This window comes from Armigeres subalbatus, chromosome 3 (assembly GCF_024139115.2).
Source record: "Armigeres subalbatus isolate Guangzhou_Male chromosome 3, GZ_Asu_2, whole genome shotgun sequence".
Lineage (NCBI taxonomy): Eukaryota > Metazoa > Arthropoda > Insecta > Diptera > Culicidae > Armigeres > Armigeres subalbatus.
This window is the reverse complement of record NC_085141.1, coordinates 288,586,479-288,610,798: the sequence shown is the minus strand read 5'-3', so window position 1 is coordinate 288,610,798 and position 24,320 is coordinate 288,586,479. Positions and strand designations below refer to the sequence as shown.

General features: G+C 39.9%; 1 protein-coding gene across 1 annotated transcript in view; it reads right to left on the bottom strand.

The window, feature by feature from the left end:
* Nucleotides 1-14,595, bottom strand: part of LOC134224750 (A disintegrin and metalloproteinase with thrombospondin motifs like) — a 65,342-nt gene extending 50,747 nt beyond the window's left edge. The window contains exons 1-2 of the mRNA XM_062704306.1: nt 14,443-14,595; nt 1,708-1,760 (exon numbers count right to left, since the gene is read on the bottom strand). Of these exons, the coding sequence (XP_062560290.1) occupies nt 1,708-1,760; nt 14,443-14,507 (118 nt within the window). The 5' untranslated portion in view covers nt 14,508-14,595. The remainder of the gene's footprint in view (nt 1-1,707; nt 1,761-14,442) is intronic.
* Between the last annotated feature and the right edge of the window lie 9,725 nt (nt 14,596-24,320).

Genomic DNA, 24,320 nt, shown 5'->3' with positions numbered 1-24,320 from the left:
TTTCTATTCACGATGCTGGCGTACAAAGTTAGGTGTTTGTTTTCTAAAAATTGTTGCTGAAAAATAAGTGATCTAAAAATTTAAGAAAGCGAAAGGGCCCTTATTTGGAGTATTACAATTTGAAGCATTGAAATTAATTACATCAAATAGGTAACTGGAATGTCATGTACTCACTTTACATCGATAGTCCTTTGTGTTGTAATTGATAGTGCAGTAAAAAAAACACCAAAATTTATTCACACATGAATATATCCATGATTGAGTTTATACAGTGATTGAAGAAATTTTGTACACATAGAATAACAATTGTCGCCAATTCGAATGACTAATTACACATGAGACGGAAAGACACACACGAAATAGTGCAGATTGATTTAACATGGTCACAGAACACACAAAATAAGGGAGGGGGAACCAATTGCAGGATTTGCAGTGTGGAAAATTTTCAGTAGACAACAAACCTAGCGGGGCTATTTTGTGAGAAGTGTGAAATAGTTCGATAATTTAGTGCAACAATCACTAGATATTCGAGCCATGATTAAAACAGTTTACGTTTTTTCGTTAGAAACAAGGTTCGCATAGAAGAAGGTATATTTCGTTTAGCAGAAACAGTATGGAGGGGTTTGTGAGAGAATTTCGCAGCAGACGTGAAGCTTAGGACGGAATTAGAAGAAAAGAAGTGTGAAGTGGTACGCAAAAGATAGGGGCGCAGAACTAAAATATTTATTAGAACTTGAAGCAACACAGAGGTGTCTGCATTTGGAAATCAGTTCGAAAAGAAGGGGAAAGGTACATAGCTTTTGTAGGTAATTTGACAGAAGTTGTTGGTGCTCTACGAAGAAGGGTGTGTGTGTAATTGTTGTTGTGGGTTGCGGTAGACAGAACGATAGCAATGAAGAAAAATCAAGTAACAGTGGAAGGAAATTGTTGCCGACTTGAGGGCCTATAATTACCTGCGGTACCGCGATTACATGCGTCATTTGCATACTGTCTTCTACACATATCTAGTCTGTGAAATATAGGTAATAATTTCCAGCTTTTAATACAAAACAGAACACGTGTAATTGGGTGTTGGTAGGATAGTGGTATTGTGATATAAATTCGTTGTTGTAGTTGTTGTTGTGGGGTGTCGGGTGGTTGTTGGTGGTTGCGATTGCGTTGGAAGTTGCGTCCGACTGATTCTCGTTTGTACTTTGATTGTTCTCAGTTCAGGCGTAGCTGGAGCGGAATCAGGAAGAAGGGATCACAACTTGGTTTCCCACTCACGCAGCTGCACTCAAATATGTGCAGAGCAGGAGATCGCGCTTTTTCAGTTTTTGTTTTCGCGGGGTTAGTACTTGTCCAGGTAAGCCGTTATCGTAACATTGTACTCATACGGTTAGATAACCCTATCTGGATGGAACTTTGATGGGTGAAATTAATTTGGGTACGAACAATGCTATTTTCCAATACCGATGATGGAAATTTCCTTCCGATCCATCATCGTTCAGAGGTTCTCGGGAAATTTCCATCACCGTTGTTGATACTGAGTTTTAAGCCAAGGAACAAATCTTCAACCAATTAGAGGATATAATGCGATTAAGATACGAAATTAGTGGTGAGAGAAGGATGCCTTATGTGATAAGAGATGTCTGCGCACGCTTACGGCGGTTATGCAATAGAAGGAAATATACGGAAAATAAACAAGAATGAAACAAGTTTGATTACCAGCTGTGCCTTTCGTACAACGACCGCCTTTCCTTCTTCGGCACATATCATACCTGTGAAAGATCTCAATTATAGTTAATCAAACAAATTCTAACAGAGGATTCAGTACGTTGGGAGCATCGAAGTGGGTTGAGAAGGTCAAAACTAAAGAGAAACGGGTTCGGAATCATATTTGGGAAAAAAGTGGGTCGTAATAAGTGTGTAGAATTGTTCCACGCTGAATTACCGCAATATCTGCAATTTCTTCTACCTTTATTCTATTGATTTTTCAAATCATTTTCCAAGATATTTTTATCTAATATCTGTAAAACGCGCTTGAATTTGGATATTCGTTTAGATCTGAATGTTCCAAATTCACTGAAATCTCTATAATTTCTTAAATCACTAAAACCTATAAAATGCTTAATGTTTTACATTCTCAAAGAATTTCTTCTTTTTCTGTATCTCTTACAAAGATCTCAGATCTTCAAAAACCTAAAAATATTCAAAATCTCAAAAAGAAAGAACGTCAATATTAATTTTTTAAAAAAACTAAAAATGTATTTTTAATTATCCTTAGTTATCATGATTCTTGATACAGCAATCAGTTTTTTACTTGTCATTATGTGGCACTTCGCAAAAGGCACGGGGCTTATAACAGGGTCATCATCAGGTCCTACTTAAGGACCTTTCAATAGCAAGATTGAAAGTAACATACGACAGATTAAAATTAAACAAAAAAGGAAACTTGCGTCCAACATACCGGTATTAAATAAAATGTTGTTAAGCAATGAATCTGGTTGCATAAAACAACCACGATTTTGTTTGTGTAAAAAAGAAGCAGGCAGGGAAGAATGACCTTCTAGGTTAATATTCCTAAAAAACGAACAGTGGATAATGTCTGTGACATAGCCACGAAATGGACGTATGACTTTGGAAAAAAAATCGACAATATCAGTTTAAACATTATTATTACCATTTTCTTGATCAATTAAAACAAAAATGTCTCAGAAATAAAGCTATCGATCGATTTTTCATTAAATGATGGATTTTTTGTCATTGATAAAAAATAAAAGAACATTGTTTGATACTGCTCGCATACAAAGCCAACATGACTGAATGGTCGTCCCAAGTTACCTAGATTTTATCACACGAAATCCCATGTCGCCTACTACTAACAATGTTGTCTCAGAAAAGAACACACACTTCCCACCTGAACTACAATTTTTAGATCACTTGCCTGGCTCGCCTGTACCGAAAAGCCTCGTTAGGAAGTAGACGCCACCAGCGAGCAACAAGAGTGAAAAAGAAGAAGCCCATCAGAAACGCGTCGATGATGATGACGTTTTGGCTGACAAAGAAATATATTTAAAGGCATGGTCAAGTTAGGTTCTACGTCCGCTCCACGGTTTTGTCACAGATATTACCCACTGTTCGTTTTTTATGTTGGAGAGGATGACTGGAATACACGGGTGATCACTTTGAAGGTCAGTGATTGCACTGGCGGAGTCAGTCAAGACTAGAATCGACATTGCTTGTTTAGGCTATCCGACACCGTGAAGTTGCTATCTAGCTGAGACTTATAGGCCAACTCCTGCCTCGAAATAAAACCGATAATGTAGTAATGTTCGTGGTCTTTGTATTCCATGTTTATCAACTCCGCAACCGACATTAGAAGATTCTCTGTATTGTCTCTTTTTTGGAGGCGATACAAACTTCTGTTGAAGTCGGATGGATTCGAACATAGCTGTTGAATGTTGAACATAGCTATTGAAGGTCAGACGTTAAAGCAGTAGCCGACTCGTAGACGAATACTGCTGTTAGTGGTCCTTCGGGGCTTTGAAAACGTTTGGATTATGTCGAACCTGATGCGGCAGCTCACTTTCACGTATCGCGTGTGAGGCTGAAAGGTGAGACCAGGGTCGATGGAAACGTGGAGTACTTTTTCAATTTTATGGTTGGAAATGGGATGTTTTTCCGACTTTAGGCGCATTCACTGAGATGCTGCAATGCCATTAAAGAGGTGTCCATGAAAGAGATGCTTGGTCGAAACATATTCAGCCGAAAGCAACTTGGCTGAATGCCACTTGGTCGAATAACATGTTAGGCCGAAAATCATCTAAGCGAATTCCATTTGACCAAATTGGACGTTTGGCCGAAATGGTTATTAGGCCGAAAACGGCTTGGCTGGAAATGTACTAGGCCAAAAGTGTCATACGGCACGAAAGGGACATTCGGCAGAACTGGTTATTCGGCTGAACAAGTCGTTTGAGCTTGAGCTTGAGCTTGATTGACTGCTCGTAGTTGCTACTCCATTATGACCAGATCAGCTGTTCTTGCACAGGGCACCAACAGATGTTTGCTTGGGACTAACACATATCTTCAATGTACAAGTACTGGTGATCTCATTTGTTAGGTTATACTGGCGCCTGCCACGTCAGAATGCAAGTCAATGTAAGGAAGGGGAGAAAATGATGATGCAATCACTCGCCCATTGCAAGCCGAATATACCTCTGCACTTGCCACGAGTTCATGCGGAATTTGTTGGAATTTTTGGGTTAGGTTCGAGAGGCAGAGGTCCGTCTTGGTTAACGAGCTGCCAATTTGATAGATAGAAGAAAGTAACTGATGGAATTTCTAATTGGATGTAGGAAACGAGCTTTCTTTTATAGTTCATTTCCAATTCTAGCAGATTACTGCTAGAATACTCAAATTGAAGGTATAGGAATAGTAATGGAAACGGTATGGAAGTCCATTTCCAGTTCTAGCGATTGCTAGAACATGAGAAATATAGATAAAGATACAAAGTAGGAGAATGAGACGGACCTGGGATTGAACCCATGACCTCCTGCGTATGAGGCAGAAGCAGTAGCCATATGACTACCAAGCCCGCTTATTCGGCTGAACAAGTCGTTTGGCCGAAAAAGTCATTTGGCCGAAAATGTCGTTTCACCGAACAGGTCATATAACTTAAAATGGCGTTTGGCTGATCCGGTCATTTGACCAAAAATGTCGTTCAGCAGAAAGGGCCATTTGGCCGAAAATGTCTTTTGGTCTGTCAGAACAGGTCACCCTGGCAACACACATGTTACACTTAGGTTACTGCAAATCGTGCGTAACCAGATTAAGTCACAAACAAGTTGCTGCAACCAAGTTTGCCTAACTTGTGCTGCTCGGGATATGGGCTGGCAGAACAGGTCATATGGACGAAAATATCGTTTGGACGAACCGGCCGAAAACGCCGTTTAGTTGAAATGGTCGTTTGACTGAAAGGATCATTGGCTGTAAACGTCATTTAGCTGAACGAGTAACACGACCGAAAATGTCGTTTGACCGAACAGGTCATATGGCCGAAAGTGTCATTTGGCCGAATAGATCGTATGATCGCTACCATCGTCTGCTAAACAGTCGCTTGGCCAAAAATGTCGCTTGGCCGAACTAGAGTAAATGTGAGAAGCATAAAGTGATTAATGATTAGTAAGAAGTGAGAAATGAGGAAGGAGGAGTAATATATGAGAAATAAGAAGCGAAACGTTTCATTTCTCACTGATATAAGTATGAATTCTCTCAATTCTCAATTCTAACTTTGAACTTCTTTTTTTCCACTGGGAAGTGAGAAATGAAGAGCGAGAGCAAAAGTAAGGTGTCTCACACCTCTTTTCTGCTTCTTATTTCTTATTTCTAGCTTCGCACTTCTTGCTTTCACAGCGAGAAGTTAGAAGTGCGAAGTAAGATGTGAGAAATGAGAAGTAAGAAATGAAGAGTGAGAAATGACAAGCGAAACGTTTCACTTCTCAGTTCTCATTTATCATTTTTCACTTATCACTATGTGAAATGAAGAATGAGAAGTGAAACGTCTTACTTCTTACTTTTCACTCCTTATTTCTAACTTTTCACATTGAGAAGTGTGGGGTGCAAAGCATATCCCCCCTCATTGGTCTGGTTGCCAAAAACGAAAAAGGTAAAGGATCAAATAATGTTGGAAAAACTTCAAAGCTAGTCAATGACTGGTGCAATACTACTACACTACTCTATATACTTCCCTTGCATTAGTTGATATAATTAGAAAGAGAAAATGATCCAAGCAATACTATAGAATTCTCCTCAATATGCTACGCAGGAACTGTAGACATTCAAATATATGCATAATGTACGGCAGTCAAGCAGCTTTAAATGCTCTGAATCTGTTTGGGAGTGTACTCAGTCACTCCTAAAGTTATCTTGTCGTAATAGAGTCAATTTATATTGGGTTCCTGGTCATTGCGGAATTGATGGAAACGAAAGAGCCGATGAATTGGCAAGGCTCTGATCATCCCAGGATTTTGTTGGGCCAGAACCTTTTTGTGCTACATCCGCCTCTTCTCTTACATCAGAGTTGAAGGCTTGTAACCAACTGGAGTAGCACGTTTATTGCTAGGCAGACGAAGCGATTTATCACTCCGAGCATTCCAGTATCAATCTTAGAAAAAATGTCTGTATTTTTCTGTATGGATTTTAGAAGGAACAGGAATTAGAAAACTATCCAAAAACCATGCACTTTTGACAGCGAGGTTTCAATAATCAAAAAGTCGTTGTAAGACTTATTCGAGTCAAGTACGAGATGTTGAAGACAAGTGAGGTTGCTGTTGAGGTCGAAATACGTATTCTTGAGGCTACTGTAATGTTACAATCAAGTAGTGGAATTAAATGGGATAATACTATCACGTCTTATGATAAGGGATTCCACTAAAAAGCTTTGAACAATGTTTTTATCAATATGTATATTGATACATTAACATAAATTGACAATACAGGCATACCTCGATTATATGGACTTTTTCGATGCAAAAAAGTCCATATAATCGAATTTTCCATACAATCGAAGCAAAGAAAAAAAATTCTCAAAATGTTTTTTAAACTATGAAAATAGTTTTAATGCATTATAAGAAAATATCTATTTATTGCCTTACAGTGTAATCCGCACGTTTGGGCCCATTTCATGATCGTAACCGTTTTTCAGTCGCTAGTTTGCACACCGTTCTAAGATTACGCTAGTAATTAAGACTTTTTTAACCAGTTCATTGATTTGGTAGGCTCTGTCGTGTGTGACAATTTGCGGAGCCACAAATCTCAAGTATGCTCATCCGCGCGTTTGACGTTGTAAACGGTTTTGCGTGGCGTCACGCTCGATTTTGGTTTGTCATGGAGCATCTTTCGGATGGCCTCGTGGTACACGGTACAGAGAAACAGAAGTAATGAAGACTTCATCAAGCTTAATGTGGACACAAAATTACACTTATTTAAAAATTCTTAATACAGTGCCTACTTCTTTTAGCAAACGAAGTAATGATGTTATGGCCTAAATACTTTATATGCAAAAAAAAAACGCCTATAAACAATCACTCTTGTCTGACACTTTTAATCCGATCCGCTTGCAACAAGTTGCGGTTGATGGGGATTTTTACAATTAATTTAAATACGGTTACGGTGATAATGATTGGAAAATTTAACTGAGCATATTTTTGATTATATTGTCGCAATTGAATCCTTCCTATCAATGTAAATTCATCATTAAATTGAAATAATTCTTGCTGCCTGCACCATTTGTAATCTTCTTTAAACAGCATTAAGAACTGCTAACTTACGTTCCCGATATTCAACTTTTCTGCCTGCCTTTTAAAATCAGTATAATCTGCAAGCTTTGTGCTGAACGAACATAAATACCGGGATATTCGATAACTTTTTTTGAAAGTTTTTTTTGTAGATTTTTGCGGCATTGACAGTGGAGGAAAAATAGTAATTTCTCACCAGGCCTTTTTTTCTTTATGTGAGTGAGCATCTTCTGCACGTGAGTATAAGTGAGCATTACGATCGCTGATAGCAGTCATTAAAAAAAATCTTTCAGTTTCTTGGACATACTGCTAAACGATTTGTTGGATGGTAATGCGTCATCCGTTTTTCTACACTCAATTCCACGCACCAAAAGCAGAAATAAAGAAATAAAGGTCTAACAGCTCAATACGGCAATCTCATCTCATCACTTGCTTCCCATACTGTTAGACTGACGAGCCGGTTCACGTTTTCTTGTATCAGAGATCACCCACATATTTGTAAGGACGTGGCCGTGGATTTTGTTGATGAATGAAATACACAATTACAATGAAAGTTGCAATGTAAAAATGGTTAATCAATCTAAGCAGCGGACCATATGATTTAGTATGCGCTTTCATATATAGCTTCGAAAACATGCCATACTGGCCCTAATTTGCCCCAGTGCACCTTAATAAATATAGAATCAATGTAAAATATGACGTGGAATATTCAACAGCTTTTCAAACTCCCAAAACACGAAAAAAATTGAGCTGAAAAAAAAGTCCATATAATCGAGGTAAAAAGTCCATATAATCGAAGTCCATATAATCGAGGGTCCATATAATCGAGGTATACCTATATATATGCAATTTCCTAACTGAAAATCCTCCAGTTCATGGGAGAGATGCAGAAGGAGTGAATTTGTTTGAAAACCCAAAGAACGGAGCGGATATCTTTTGGATTTACAAACGGAGAACCTTGGGTCTTTCAATTTTTTTAGATTCCGAACAGAACTCCTTTTGCGCTTTCGAACAAAATACTTTTGGCTTACAAACGGAATCTTTTTCGACTTCAGAATCTCAAAAGGATATCCATTGTACAGAAAGAGAAAAAAAAATCTCGACTCCACTCGGAATTCCAAAAGTATTCCTTTCGAAAGCCTAAAAGGAATTTGTTTGAAAGTAAAGTCCAAAATAATTTCGTTCAGCAGCCTAACAAGGTTCCGTTCGGAAACTCAAAAGAATTCTGTTTTGGAAGCCCAAAAGAATTTCGTTCAGAAATATAAGAGAATTCTTCCACAATGCCAAAAAAATGTAATCGGAAACCCAGAGGAAGGACTTTTTTTTAAATTTTTTCAAGCTAATCTATGCTAAGAATTGGGATTCTAAAAAGATTATGCTTGGAAACCAAAAGGAATCCCGTTTAAAAGCCTAAAACCTCCTCTCGGATTTTATTACCGTTTGGAAACCTTATAGAAATCCTTACGAAATACCCATAACAATTTAATAAAAGTCTGTAACTGTAACGGCATCCCTGCCATTAATATCGAACATAGATTCAAGTTGTTCTGAAGGTGGTTACCACCGCTTTTTTCCAATATCTACAAAAAATGTAGGCAATTACTTTGTTTTTTTTTTAATCTTATTAAGGTATTTTTTTAATTTTAGATTAAGTTCAACACCGGCAATTACTTTGTATAAATATACATAACTAATGTTGCTATAATTTTGATAGGAAATAAAACTAAAAAATAAATTATCAAAATATAACACACGTTGTTTTAAACAATAACCCTTGGTAGAATTGAGTTATAATTTTGTTATGCACTGCTGATCGGGTATTGTTCGACCAAACGACATTTACGGTCATATGATCCGTTCGGTCGAATGACATTCTCGCCCGTATGACTCGTTCAGCCAAATGACCTTTCCGGCCAAATGGCCATTTCTGCGAAACGACCATTTCGGCCAAATAACTGGAACAGACGGGATTTCAACCTAATTGTTTGTTTAGTCAAATGACATATTCGCCAACAACTTTCGGCCTAGGCCAAATGGCCTCAAGGACGTCGAGATGTCAAGTCAGTGTGTTTACCCTCCTCGAAAACATTCTGAAGGACGTGTTCCAGTCCGGTGAAGTAGGCCCTGGTCCAGTGTCCTGGGATCAAATCTTTCGCTGGACTTCCAAACACCTCTTCTAAAACTAAACAAAATTTTGCCAACAGCCAAACAGCAATAATAAAAATTTGTAAAAATAGGCTAAAAAATCTCCTAAATCCCTTGAATATTTCAAATTTCTATAATTTATAAGTAATGTTCAGTTTATAAAGAGGACACTTTATTGTATTGTCGACGATTATTTTAATACTTAATCGGGTTTTTGTGTGATGAATATTTCATTTGAACGTCTAGAAATGATATCTAAATAATACCGAAACAAATCTAATTAGGATAATGACGAACTCCATAACGAAATTATTTAGCAAAAAATGCTTAAAACGTGTATAGTCCGTTCACTTGTTTCCGAAGCCTCTTCTGTTTCTGAATGTCGGCAAATCTTTGTGAGTCGAAATTTGCAATTTATCTAAAAGATTCTTTAAAGAAAACTTCGACTATAGTCGTTATTCATTGACAAAAATGAGTTGATCGGTGGTAGGTCATTTGGCATATAGTCGTTTGCAGCTTTTACATCAAAGGGGAGATGTTGTGTTTTATATCTTTTCCACTTACCATCTTTTTTGCGCGGCAGAAGACAAGGGAGGATATGATTCCATCTTTCAATTCGAGTATTTGCTCGCTTTAAGGCACGGAAAGATAAGATTCCTATGCATGGGATGTATTTGTAGCAAAAGAAGATGTGGTTGCTTCATTCAATTCAGGCATTTGCTCGGTTTAAGGCAACTGGAGATATGATCCCTTCTTTCAACGGATCCATTTGCCCGGCAGAAGGCAAGAGAGGATATGACTCCTTCTTTCAATTCAGGCATTTACTCGATGTAAGGCAAGGGAAGATGTGATCCCTTTTTTCGTAGGATGCATTTGCCCGGCAAAAGGCAAAAGAAGATATGACTCCAGCCATTTCCCCGGTTTAAGGCAAGGGGAGATATGATTCCCTCTTTCAAGGAATGCATTTGCCCGGCAGATGGCAAGAGAGAATATGACTCCTTCTTTCGATTCAGGCATTTACTTGATTTAATGCAAAGGAATGCGTGATCCATTTTTCCGTAGGATGCTTTTGCCCGGCAAAAGAGGATATGACCCCTTCTTTTGATTTAGTTTAAGAAGATGTGATCCCTTCTTTGAGAAATGCATTTGCTCGGTAGAAGGCAAGTGAGGATATGATGGCGTCTTTCAATTCAGACATTTGCTCGATTTAAGGCAAGGGGAGATATGATTCCATTTTTCGGAGATGCAATTGCCCGGCGAAAAGCAAGACAGGATATGACTCTTTCTTTCGATTCACGCATTTGCTCGCTTCAAAGCAAAGGAGATACGAGGAACATCAATGAACGCATTTGCCCAGCAAATGGCAAGAGAGAGTATGACTCCTTCTTTCAATTCAGGCATTTGCTTTGTTTGAGGCGAGGGATGTGATCAGGGTTTGCAGAAATCGCTCTCAATAGATAACGAACATCGATAAACGAGAGGCAAAAACTGTTCCAAATCATAACAAGCCATGATAACAAATTTATCAAAATTGTATACAAGTGCGAAAAAACAAAACCGGATAGGCAGCCCTCACAGGAAAATGGTGTATCTCGCTTTGTTTTCGCTCATTCGGTGTTGGTTACTGCACAGATGTGTAGAACAAGTTGAAATGCATCATCAGAGCCGTTCCTCACCGCATTTGGAGCTTTCTAAAAGAAGTTTATCATGGGGTATAGCCTCCCGAATCAGTTCTCTGTCATGACAGCTTGCGAAAAAAGGTTTCTCGCGGTACGCTACATTTCGTATATGTATACAGAAATGATAAGTGTGAGACTTGTTCATTCTCTTTAGGATTCAATCCCTGAATGTGATCTCTTCCTGCCAAATACCAAGAGAGGATATGATTCCTTCTTCCAATTCAAGTATTTGCTCAGTTTAAGGAGAGGGAAGATATGATCCTTTCTTTCGAAAAGTGCATTTGGCTGGTTGATGGGAAGGTAGGATATGAAGCATGGAGATGGAGATGGAGAATAAGATCGACAAATAGAAGTAATGACTTTTCTAAAAAAAAGTTGACGAATTCTACCGGGCACCCCTTCAATAGTGGAATTTGAACATCGACCTGTCAGGCAATGTTGTAGAAAAACCTTCGCACTAGAAGTTCGCCATACAACACATTTTGAAATTTAACCTCTGGAATGCGATATTGACAAACTACTAAATCATCGAACGCAGATTACTAAAAGCTCGATAACATCCCGATAATAAGATCAGGGTTTCCAATAGCCTTGCGAGCAAAGGTTTAGGATTGCTAATCCGGAGATGGTGTAACGTTGGGTGGATATTTTGAAATAAATTTATTGAATTTGCTTTGGCGTTTTTATTCTTTTAAGTAAAATATTATGTAGATGATTTGAAGCTTTATTATTAGTCAAGAATTATTTGTTTGTTTTCTTTATTTTATGTTGTAATTATTAGATTATTTGAATTGAATTAGCTTTGGACGTTTTTTTCTTTTTAAGCAAAATAATGATTGAACTTGTTTAGTCGGCTTGACGATTCACAGTCCGAAGCGAGAACATAATATAATCAGTATTTGTCCGACTATTCGACTGTCTCGGGTGAGGAAATATTTCGTACGATTTGTGTCTCGGCTAAGCAAAGTGTTATACTGCCTCAGTGAATGCAGTAATGGCTCCTGAAACTAGATAGCTCTTTTCCAGCCATTTGCGTGAACCTGGGAAGGCGCCAAATTGATATCGCCATTCGAAGCTGAGTACATAACGTTTTCCGATTTAGTGAGCTTGTGCGTCCGCCAAGGTTCGCCTTTCGGGGTAGTCAAATGGAGGGGAGATTCGTGAGATAGTAGAGTCGACAGTCGCCAAAAACTATTGATAAGGCGTTACGCCCCCTCCCCCCTGGTGGTCAGGTGTCGAGAGCGCGGTTCCCGTATGTTAAACCGAACCCGAACCGATAATAAGTAGCTTTCTTTTGGTCCTCGCCCGGTGAATCCGAAAGGTACGTGAAGCCGGGTCGTAAGGGAAAGAGGGAACGGTTATTTCGGACGCTCTCGAGAAGTTAAAATCGGAAGCTTTACGTCCAGCCGCCACTCCCTCCGCACCTTTAGTTCGGCCATTTAGACACAAGCTCATGTCGCCATTGTGTGGAGCATCGAACGCCCACTGGCAAGCTGCCGGTACCACGACGCCATCACGACAACTGCGTCGCCAGCATGGTCAGAAGGGGTCCGCGACGTTAGGCATAAGTACGTTAGGCATAAGGACGTTAGGCATAAGTACGTTAGGCATAATGGACGTTAGGCATAATGTACGTTAGGCATAATGGACGTTTGGCATAATTCTGCCTTCTTTATGTCATAGGCTGTTCTTTGGGTCATTTTATGCCTAACGTACATTATGCCTAACGTCCGTTATGCCTAACGTCTATTATGCCTAACGTACTTATGCCTAACGTCTTTATGCCTAACGTACTTATGCCTAACGGGGTATACCCCGTCAGAAGAACCATCGTCGACCCACCGGACAGATTATTGTTTTCGGCACCCCGCCGAAGAGACCTACATCTTCGGCACACCGCCGGAAGAGCCTTCGTCTTCGGTCCACCACTGGAAAAAACCCTTCGTCGAAAAATCCTGCGCAGGTACGTGGAAACTTGTACCCGAATGAAGTCGTGATAATAGATTTGTTGAATTAAAAGATCTGAGAGTCAGTTGATTTTGTGTCGGCAGTTCCGTGGGAACCTGCTGTTCTCTTTACGTTTCCATTATTCCATTGGTAGATTGCACCTCAGGCTTTTATTTCTCAGCCAGAAACCGTTCGAGGATTTCCCCTGAGGAATTGTCTCAAAAAAATCGGGCAAGTCAATAGACTGGTCGTCTCTCATATGCGAGACGGTTTGCGAACGGTTACAATGGCGAGTTCGAATCTCGGTCCGGTTTAGGATGTTTAGGGTTAGATAATTTCTCGACACCCTGGCCATATCCGTTATACTGGCCGTACAATCTGTTAAACCTCTAAAATTTCTGAAATCTTAAAAATATCAAATGAAATTTTAAGAATCTGCAACATTTCTAGAATTTCCCATAGCAAACACTTTAAAAAGCTTTTAAAATCTCTGAAATTTTCAATCTATCTTAAATCGCCATAATTTATTACATCTATAACAGTTCTTTAATCTCCAAAAAAAATATTTAAAAATCTGAAAAATCTCCAACATCTTCCAAACTTTGAAAATCACCATAATTTTCCAAATTGAAATATCTGAAATGTTTAGAATCTGAAGAATTTCATACATATCTTTAAATCTACTAACTTAACATTCTGAATTTTTGAAATGTCTTTATGCTCTAAAATCTTTGAAAGCTTGGAAATCTTTAAATCATATCCTAATTTTCTAAAATATAATTAACACTAACTTCAAAATTTCTTCAATCTCCTAAGAAAATTGAATCAGCAAAATCTATGACTCTGATCTCAAAAACTGCAGAATAAGATTTTCAATTGCAGACCGCCAACTGCGGTTCCGGATATTTGTCGGTAATTCGTTGTGGAACTGTAGTGAATACGAATCGTTAGTATGATGAAGTTGATGATTAAGCTAACAAATGTTTCCATTGTGCGGTCACGTTTTGTCAGACATGTCTTGCGAAAAATGGTACGGTTCAACCCTCGTCCGCGGGTCCGGCGAAACATGTCGCCCAACAAGTCCGATCGAGTGCCGCGAAGTGTACTTCGTGTGGTGAGACTGTTCCTAACTTGTGCATCAGACGTCTGGTCATCCTGCAGCAGAAGAAGATAGAGTTCAAGACAGACAGGGATTCCGTAGACACGCGAGTCCTTCCCACTACTGGATGGTCCACGGGACGACAGACTTCTCCTGGAGAGACAATCTCCCTTCTGCGCTTACTCTGCTTCTTAAGCAGTGAGGTTGTACGGTACGTGGTGCGTGCGTCGTCGTTATGCCGTTCGGTTCGGTTTGTTTCGGATATTCGGACCGTGCATTTGCATCCCATACTTACTTCGTGATGGCAACGGCAATGTCGTACACCGGCAGTCTTCGCTCTCGGAACAGATACTTGCCCATATCGGTGAGGGCAGCGGCCGAATCGATCGCATCACGTCCCACGCGATTCCGCTCCAGGTACGGAGTGGCGTCGCGACCCTGCAATGAGAAGATTGCGAACAAGAAGTCAGAAAAGGTGCCGCTCTTTATGGTTGAATTGGCGTAATTGCTGTCCAATTATGGAATACTAGCAGACCCGACGAACTTTGTTTCGCCTAAATTGATTTATTATCTGAATAATACTCGAGTTATGAAGAAATTTATGTTTCATTTGTTCCAAAGGGGGAGGGGTTTCGAACCATATTAAGAACCTTCCCTGGCCCCGAAAACCTCCGCATACACATTTTCACGCAGATCGGTTAAGTAGTTTCGGAGTCTATAAGGTTCAGACAGACAGAAATTCATTTTTATGTTTATAGATTTTGCTCGCACGCAAAGGAAGTTATCTTGATTTTGGAGGGAACTTAATTTTAAATTGAAATTTGTCTTCAAATTGCATAATATGAACGGGAGTATGCTATGCATATGAATGGAAGTACATAGATTTTTTGTGGGTTCAGGTTTAGATTTAATTTGAATTTTGCCTAAATGTGACCTTCGATTCGAAAAGCGTTCTAAATTACGGAAAACTAGAAAAATAAAATATAAGAAACTATATAGAGGATAAAGGAGATAGAGGACATAGATAGAGGAGAGAGAGTAGACAATAAATGCATTAAAAGAAAATAATGTGCAGAACAGGAATTTGAACTAGATTTGCTCTAAATTTGTTTACTTGGTAGCTGTATTTAACACATATTTACAATTTTCAAATACAAAATGCCGAAAAAAATAACATTCTAGTCTAATATTATCAAAACAAAAAAAGACATTCTTCAACGTCAACTCACATTGATTTATTCGACACCATTTCTAAATTATTATCCTTGACCCAACCGTATACCGACAGTACAAGCCATGATAAGGACATTTTCCTCCAAGCAAGCCGTACCGGTTCATTACTGTCATCTTCCTCCCCTTATGGGGAACCAGCCAGCATGTTGCCATGTTGCTGCCGCCAGCGCGCCGTACCAGTATCAGCAGCGTGTGACCTTAATTGTATAATTGACTGCATGTATCCAATCGTATCTCGCCCCGGGACCCTTACGTAACGATTGTTTGGTCGGCCTCAAACGGACAAGCGAAAAAAAGGTACAAGTTTAATGGGGTCCTTCCAGCACCCCGAGTGACCCTGCCCGCCGCCCGTCATTATCGCGGTTGGAGTACACCTTTCTCAGAATTGATTCGGGTAGAGCTGCTAATGCTGGATGACTGGCCATCGGGGCTGCTAATTTCATTTTCACCGCGTTGACAACATCGAATTTATGCGTGTTGGACACCAATCGATCGAGGTGCGTTTGGGCTGAGAAAAGGGTGTTTTTATGGGGTTTGGTGATCGAAATTAAATATGTGTTAAATTAATGAAACTTTATGCGGAGTGCGAGTGGCACTGACATCCACATTAGACTGGTTCATAGCATTGAAATTATATTTTTAAGTAAATCTAAAATTCCCGAACAACAATTTTTAACTCACAGCTATTTTTTTTTTCATAAAATGTGTTGAACAAAACTGCATCGACACATATAGGTTAAATTGAGTTGATGATAAAGATGTTCAAAACCTCCGTCCGAATTTCAACGCGGCCCAGTCTAATCAACAACGAGGGAAACGTTTATGTTGGCTGCACGCGGAGACTTGGGCCAAATTTTCGGCTGGCCTACCGACACTGAACCCGCGTGAGCGCGCGCGGTTCGCTCATTAGCGGGTGTTGTTGCAAGTCCATAATTTGTATAGCATGTCACTTCTGACTTTGTGCAAAAAATTAACGAGCACTGCGCTCGCCGCGGGGTAATCGCATGGTTAGAGGAACTTGCTTGCATCGCGTCCCGAGAGAGGTGTTTGCTCAAACTTTCGTTCACCGCTGCTAATCCTCGTTTTATTGAGTGGATCAATACCAGTTAGTTGATAGGCCCAGGGATTATGGGATTAGCGTAATCGTTCATCGATGCGGAGACGATTTAGCAGTGAGCAGGATTTTAAACTCGATATTTAATTAGTCCGGCGGATGGGGTTCAGTTTTCATAGGCAGACAGTCGGGGCGCCGTGCCAGGATGCGAGTGCAATGCAATTTGGTGTGATACCGGATGGTCCGGCGCGACGGATTTATAATCTGCTAACATATGACGAGGTGATGATTTCCTGTACGCAGTTTTGTTTTCTTCTGTTGATTTATTAATTTATGGCTACCGGACAAACTAGGAATCTAGGTACTGCGCACTTGCTAGTCACAAAATACTGGATTAAGAAGCAGTTGTACCAATCACTGTCATATGGATAATGTAGGAAGGTGACAGCATCCTATGTCAAAGACTTTTTTCGCCTTTGTAGCGGAAGCATGTTAGCAAGGTCGCTTATGAGCTTTATAAACCATGTGGCAAAATGATAAAACAATGAATCGTACGCGTCATAATGATTTCATCAATTAGACGAAACTCTACAGAAATAACTTAAAGGAAGTATATGAAACAATGAACCAATTAATTTTGTTCATGAAAATTGTTTTATCATTAGTTTGGCATCTAGCTAAACAAAGGATTTTCTGTGCGATTTGATAAGGCAACTTAAATTTTATTTTCTTCCGACGTGTAAATATAAAAAAATGAGACTTGTAATTTTCCTTCCGAGGATTTTGCTCACTTGTACTCGTTGAATAAATTTGCCACCCATAGTTTTGAAACATTCAATTCAAAGTCACTACAAAACGAAAACTTTTCGAAAAAAAAATCGCCTTAAATGTCTAGCTCCTTTGAATAGGTGTTCTTCCAAGTACATCTAGAATGCGTTTTTTGAGTAAAGGACCAATAAAAAAAAATACTTTTCCGGATAATTTTCGCCTTCATTGACAGTATCACTGAACTAAGGTGATGTCTGTTTGTGTGTGTGCTTAAAAAACCCACTATTTAAAAAAATACTTATCCTTAATCGATTTGCTCACAGCAAGTTGCATTCAACGTGGTATCCGGTCCCATTGTTTCCTATTGAAATTTGGCAAGATCGGTCATTGCGTTCCGCAGTTATGTCTAAATCACTGTATTTCTCCAATTTGGAAAAAATATTTCAATCTCGAAAAAAAAAAAATTCCTTCAAAGCAGAAATGGTCGGGGTTCAGCCAAATCGCACCAAGCGCCAACGAAAAATTACTGATTTTTCTGCCAAAAGTTTCGTTTAACAGATTTAATTGAACGCAAATCGTATCGGATATCCCTCAACCCCATAACTGAGGATATACTACAGCAAATGTACGCTTAAATTGATATGAAACTATTTCCGTTGTCCTTGTACGATCAAAATATCACAAGTCAGTCGAAAAGCCGCTCGATGCGGTTTGGCTGAACCCCGACCAAATGTGCAGCAATAAATGCAAACAAATGAAAATCAATGGAAATAACGAGATCCTTCTTTTTTCCTCCTCCTTCCCTCTTTTGTATTCCTTGTTTCTTATTCCTATTTCCTTCGTCCTTCCTTCTTCTTTCTTCTATCCTCTCTCTTCCATTATTTTATTTTTTCTTCTTGCTTCCTTCTCACTTCCACCTTTCCCACTTCTCAGTTTTATCATCTCCTTTCTCCCTTCTCACTTCCTTTTTTTCTCACAACTCACATCTCGCTTTCCATTTACTTACTCTTCAAAACTCACTTCTCAAATTCCCACTCCTCTCTTCTCACATCTCACTTCTCACTGCTTACTTCTAATGTTTTATTTCTATCTTATCATTTCTTACGTCGCACTTTTTATTTCTCAGTTCTCATTTCTTACTTCCACTCTCACTTTTCACTTCTCAATTCTCACTCTTCACATCCCACTTCTAACTTCCCACTTCTCATTCGGCCGAATGACCACTCGACCTAATGAACATTCGGCCTAATGACCTTCCGCCCAATGACCCAGCTTTGAAGCGAATCTATGGGCACGGGTACCGGTGACATTTTTGTAGTTTCGAAGCATACTTACTTAACATAACAGCAACAATATGTTTAAAACGAATTTTCAAACATTGCAATTAATTTACATTCCGCTTGAACAATAGCTGGAAAGCAGGCAGTTTCTTATTTTAATGAAAGCATTTTACTGTTGCAAGTAACCCCATAAAGATAGTCAAAAGAGTTTACTACATTTTTTAAAGTTTTGTTATTCAATTCATACAACTTGTAATACGCAGTTTTGTTCATTAATACTTATTCTTTCTTGAACTTTGAGTACTACACGTCTGAGCAGGCCGAGGCACTATTTTCAGCCTCATTTTTATGCAGAAATTTACTAAGAACTTTTTAAGCATGTAGCTTGAAAACAATACGGGATTATGTTTTTTTCGGAACGACATAACTTGCTATTACATATTAAAGTTTGATAGTCTTAATGTTTAGACTGCAAAAAATACGGACAGCCTTTGAAAATGCATCTGAATGAGATCAAGTCAAAGTGTTGGACGTTACCCCGTCGTTGCAATTGTTACCCCATTTGACGCTACAAAGTGTGTTACGGTTTATTTTGACGGTTGTTGTTGCAGTTGGTTCGGGATTCTTATAAATAGAAAAAAATACACATTTGGGCCGGAAAAAAGTTCAAGTAATAAATATCTCAGCACCGGGAGGATAAAACACTATTCAAAAAGTGAAAAGTGAAAAGGATAAGTGAGAAGTAGCAAGTGAAAAATAAGAAGTGAGAAGTGAGATGTGAAAGAAGTGAGACGTCCCACTTTTTACTTTCTACAGTGAGATATGAGACTAGCTTCCTTTTCTCAGTTCTCACTTTCGCATTTCCTCCTTCTCAATTAAGTATAATTAACACATAATTAATACGAGTTTTGTCATGAGAGTAGTGTCTTTCCCAGAAAAAAAGTTCTTTCCATGAAGTAGACACTAATTCCGTATCAAAACGTCGGACGAATAAAAAAGCTCGTAATCGTATGAGACTGCGTAACCGTTATTCAATGATTTATGATTAGATATGAGTAAATTCTTGCTGAGACTGGGTCACTATTTGCACGAGGTTTTAAAAAATGCCCAAAATCTTGTTCATTCGAAAACATTCGGCGAGTATATAAAGGATCAGAGTTATATTCCTAAGAAAGATGGACCTCACGTTTATTATACACGAAATGACATTCATGGACCCCTCGATTTTTTATCAATTTTTGGCAAAACTGTCATAACTCCAACATTTCTCAACCAATCTTGAAAGTTAGCATATCATAATTAGGAAAGCTTTGATCACCGCGTAACTTTATCGAGATTATTTTATTGTCTTTTTTCGGTGATAATTATACTACTCAAAGCGAAATGGAGTAGGGTTAAGGCAGGCATTTTCGTCTTTTCGTCATAGTCTCGAAAACCAATAAAAGAGACACTTTTTTGACAAACTCATCCGTATCAAATTGTAAGCTCAGGAGATACGTTCTGCTATAGTGGAGTTCTAGCAAATGGACGTTGCTTTCGATGGTTTTAGCCCCTATGACGATGGACGGAAATACCTGCCGTGTCCCTAGATGAAAGTAATGAAGATACAGATTCGATTGACACCGCAAGCGAGCGGCAAGTGTGAAATGAATAGAAACTGAAGATTATCAGAGAACCATATGAGAGAACAAGCATTGATAAAATCGCTGCCTAACGTCCACCCAGGAACGGCTTGGATAGTGACGTGGTGATCACTGTACCAAGACAGGCAAAATAACAGCGATTTCAACCTGCTAAAGTGCTGCTCGGCAAGCGTAAACACTTCCATTGATTTGTGGCATATTTTCAGAGATTCATACAAGACCGCGCTAAATCTCTTCACGCATAACTCTCGCTAGCTCATACTTCGCCCAAATTGAATCTTATTCGACTGTATTTCATCTATTTTTTTCGCCAATTGGATTCTATAATTAGGAAAGCTTTGATCACAGCGTGACTTTATCGAAATTAATTTATTGGCTTTTTACTGTGATAATTATATTACTCAAAGCGAAAGGGAGTAGATGAAAGTAATGAAGATACAGATTCGATTAACACCGCAAGCGAATGGAAAGCGTAAGAGAAAGCCTTTTATTAATGATATGTTAGGACAAATAAGTTCAGAATAATTTAAAAAAACTCCACTTCACGACACCAAGATTCTTGAATTATTTAATCCAATAACTTTGCTCACCTCTAAGATCGTTTGAGAAATGTTGGAGTTTTAGTTGTTGAATTTACAGTTTTGGTGAGTTGAATTGAGAAAAATCGAGGAGTCCATAAAAGTGATTTAGTGTATAGCTAACGAGGGGTCCATCTTTCTGAGGAATTTGGCTCTGATCCTTTATATACTCGCCGAAAGCTTTTGAATGAACATAAAGTAAGACATTTTCGAAAACCTCGTTACTCATGTCTATCTTAAATGATCGTCTTCCCCTGATGGTCCCGCTTACTGACCCAAACGCCACGCTGCCCTGACCAATCAAGACTCTCCTACCCATCACAGCGCTTCTTTGGACGCTTTTTGATTCACACCCAAATTGATTCCCACAGCACTATCTCCCACCTCGATCAACACATCGCATCTGGAATATCAACACGTGTTAGAAAGATGCACTCCGGTAACGCTCTCCGATGTTTCCAAAAACGTCCTTGGAAGAAGACCACTCCATTATTGATGGTCTGATGAGGCGCGTGGAGCCGTCAAATCCAAAGGAAAGGATCTCAGAGCGCTCAGGGAGGGGCTAAGGGCATTGTAGGATTACGCTACAACGCTATGAATATCGTGCGATCATCCAAGATGCCAAAAAGAAACAGTGGGAGTATTTCCTGGACTCCGTTAACCCGGCGCAATCTGCCGCTGAACGATGGGGAAAAGTCAACGCGCTTAGTGGCAAGCGTAGATTTTCCTCCATCCACATTGATTCGCCAATGTACTCGGGGAAAACTTTTCAACACTGGTATTTATAAGTGCCTATCCACCCGAGTATCAAAGACTAATAGCCGCAATGACCTAACTGGGTTCTCCAATGAATCAACCCATTTTTATCTGCTGAGCTCTCCTACGCTATCGCCAGAAGCAGCGGGAAACATTCTGGCCCCGATGGAATAGGGTATCCAATGTTGGAATCCCCCGCGGGGCCCGACCGCAAAAATAGTTTCCCTCGATCTGGTTAACGAGGCCTGGTCCAGTCAAGTTTTTCCCGACGAGTGGCACCTCAGCCACGTTATTCCGATCTTCAAAGCCAGTTCTTATTCCCGCGACGTCGTCGATCTCCGACCCATCTCGCTGACCTCGAATTTATTAAAGAGTTGCCCAGACCCTGTTTTTGGTTGCCATGCTAGTAGTCGTCAGAAACACTCTGGAAAGCAGCGATTAGTGCGGTTCATCGGTGGGCCTCGTCTGTTGGCCTCACCATGTCGACTAGAAAAGCGTTTGCTGGCATGAAAGTAACGGGAGGCACCGTCTTTCCGGCCCCAACCTTAAAATTGATGGACAGCCGATTCCAAACCGGAAGCTTGTGAAGGACCTCGGCGTCTTCACTGACTGAGGACTATCCTTCACATCTCACCAGTCAGCTGCAAATCGAGAATTAATCCTATAAAAACCCTATTGAAACCACATAGGACTAATAACAAGGCCACCCAGTTCCGAAAAGGGCAAGCTCTAATCGACAGCCGACTACTATGGACTGATTTGGCTAGCTCGCCGAAAACTCATCAGCAAACTATTTCCGGTTTTTAATCAGTACCTCCGCTGAGGCTGACTGCGCTGAAGCAGGTGTCCACCCATTTCGTAATTGTGTGCAGGCAGCTATTTGTTATAAGACTGTTGTTTTTGATTTCACTATCGAAAATCACAGTATCCCTCTCCTTATCCAGGGGGCAGGGTTCTGCACAAGATGACCGGCATCAGTCTCCCTCGCCCAATGACTAGAGTCTACTGGCATAGAGCAAGAAGCTGGGACTTCCCTATAGCCAACGTAAATCGCTTCAACGCGATGCGCTTCAAAAGAGAGGACAACTTTGAAGCCATGCGAAGATCGGTTACAGAGTTGCTCAGCATATACATATACATATACAGGAATACCGCTAAACCGACGGGTCTATCTCAAGACAAGGCCTTAAGGGGTCAGGTTGGGCATCTCCGGTAACAATATCACAATGTCTGACAGTCTTCCCGGACCACGCATCGTTTTTTTTTCGGCGTAAAACGCTGCACTATTCATCACCGCATTCACTCCCTCCGATTAACCTATCATAATTCTAATGGACTTCGCTAGTGCTTTCGCTGGGCTACGAAGGGACCATCCATCACATTCGCCTGGATCCCAGGGCACCAGAGAACCGTCACTGCGGACTTGTTAGCTGGGTTTGGTTATCGAAGCTAACGCTATTCTACACCGACCATCTGGCCGAAGTCAAAGCCTGGGTAAAAAAGATCGTTCACCATGACTAGGAGAGGCAGTGGGCTGCATCCAACACCATCCAACTCCGAAAAATTAAGGGATCCACGACCTCCTAGAACGATCTACCCAGCCTTAAAATCCAGGTAATTATTTCCCGTCTTCGTACTGGTAACTCACACAATTCTGGAGAGAGGCCCTTCCGGACAGTATGCCAGGTCTGCGGAATAAAAAATCCGTTAAGGATGTTTCGTTTTAACTTGAATTCCGAACATGACTCATATTCCGAACACTCGCTTTTAGACAGCCTTTTTGGCTTTATTTGGGTAATTTTCTTCCCTAGGAGCTAGAATTCGCTTGTACACTTAATTCTCAATACAGAAAACCGATGAAAGTTTCAGCTTTAGGGCGCTAAAACTGCAATATTCGGAATGTGAGTCATGTTCGGGATTTGAGTCAAAATGGTAATTTGCTGGTGCCTTTAATTCAAATTTTCCCGGTCCAATTACGGTATACCATCCAGTATTTGCACGCTTCTTCTTCTTCTTCTTATTGGCATTACATCTCCACACTTGGACAGAGCCGCCTTGCAGCTTAGTGTTCATTAAGCACTTCCACAGTTATTAACTGCGAGGTTTCTAAGCCAATTTACCATTTTTGCATTCGTATATCATGAGGCTAACATGATGATACTTTTATGCCCAGGGAAGTCGAGACAATTTCCAATCCGAAAATTGCCTAGACCGGCACCGGGAATCGAACCCATTTTCATGAATAAATCATCAAGGAAAGGGTCATTTGACCGAAACCCTAGTGGCCGAACGCCACTAGGACGATCAAACCATTAGGCCGAAACCCATCTTGCCGAAAGTCATTTGACCGAATAGGTCATTTGGCCTTAAAGGTCATATAGCCGAATATGTTATTAAGGGAAACAGACATTTAGCCAAATAGTTAATTTGGCTGAATAGGTCATTTGGCCGCAGAACAAGTCATTTGGCTAGATAGATAGCACAAGTCAGGTGAATCTGGTTGCAGCAACTCAATTGTGAATGAATCTGGTGATATATAAGTTACTGTAACCTATGTGTAACACGCGTGCCACTCGGCAAAAGGACATATTCGTTCAAATGACCTATTCGGCCAAATGACTTTCGACCTAATGGTTTGTTCGGCCAAATGGCATATTCGGGAAAACAACTTTCGGCCTAGTGACTTTCAGCCAAATATCATGACTCTCTAAGTAAGTCAAACCCGTATCTCCACAACAAAAAAAAGGGTCAGAAATCGAAAATTTTCAAGTTCTCCTTTTAAAGATAAGTAATTTGGTGTTAGAAAGGACTTAGCGAACAAAGCACTGAAGCGAAATAATGAAATTGTATTTGGCAGAGAC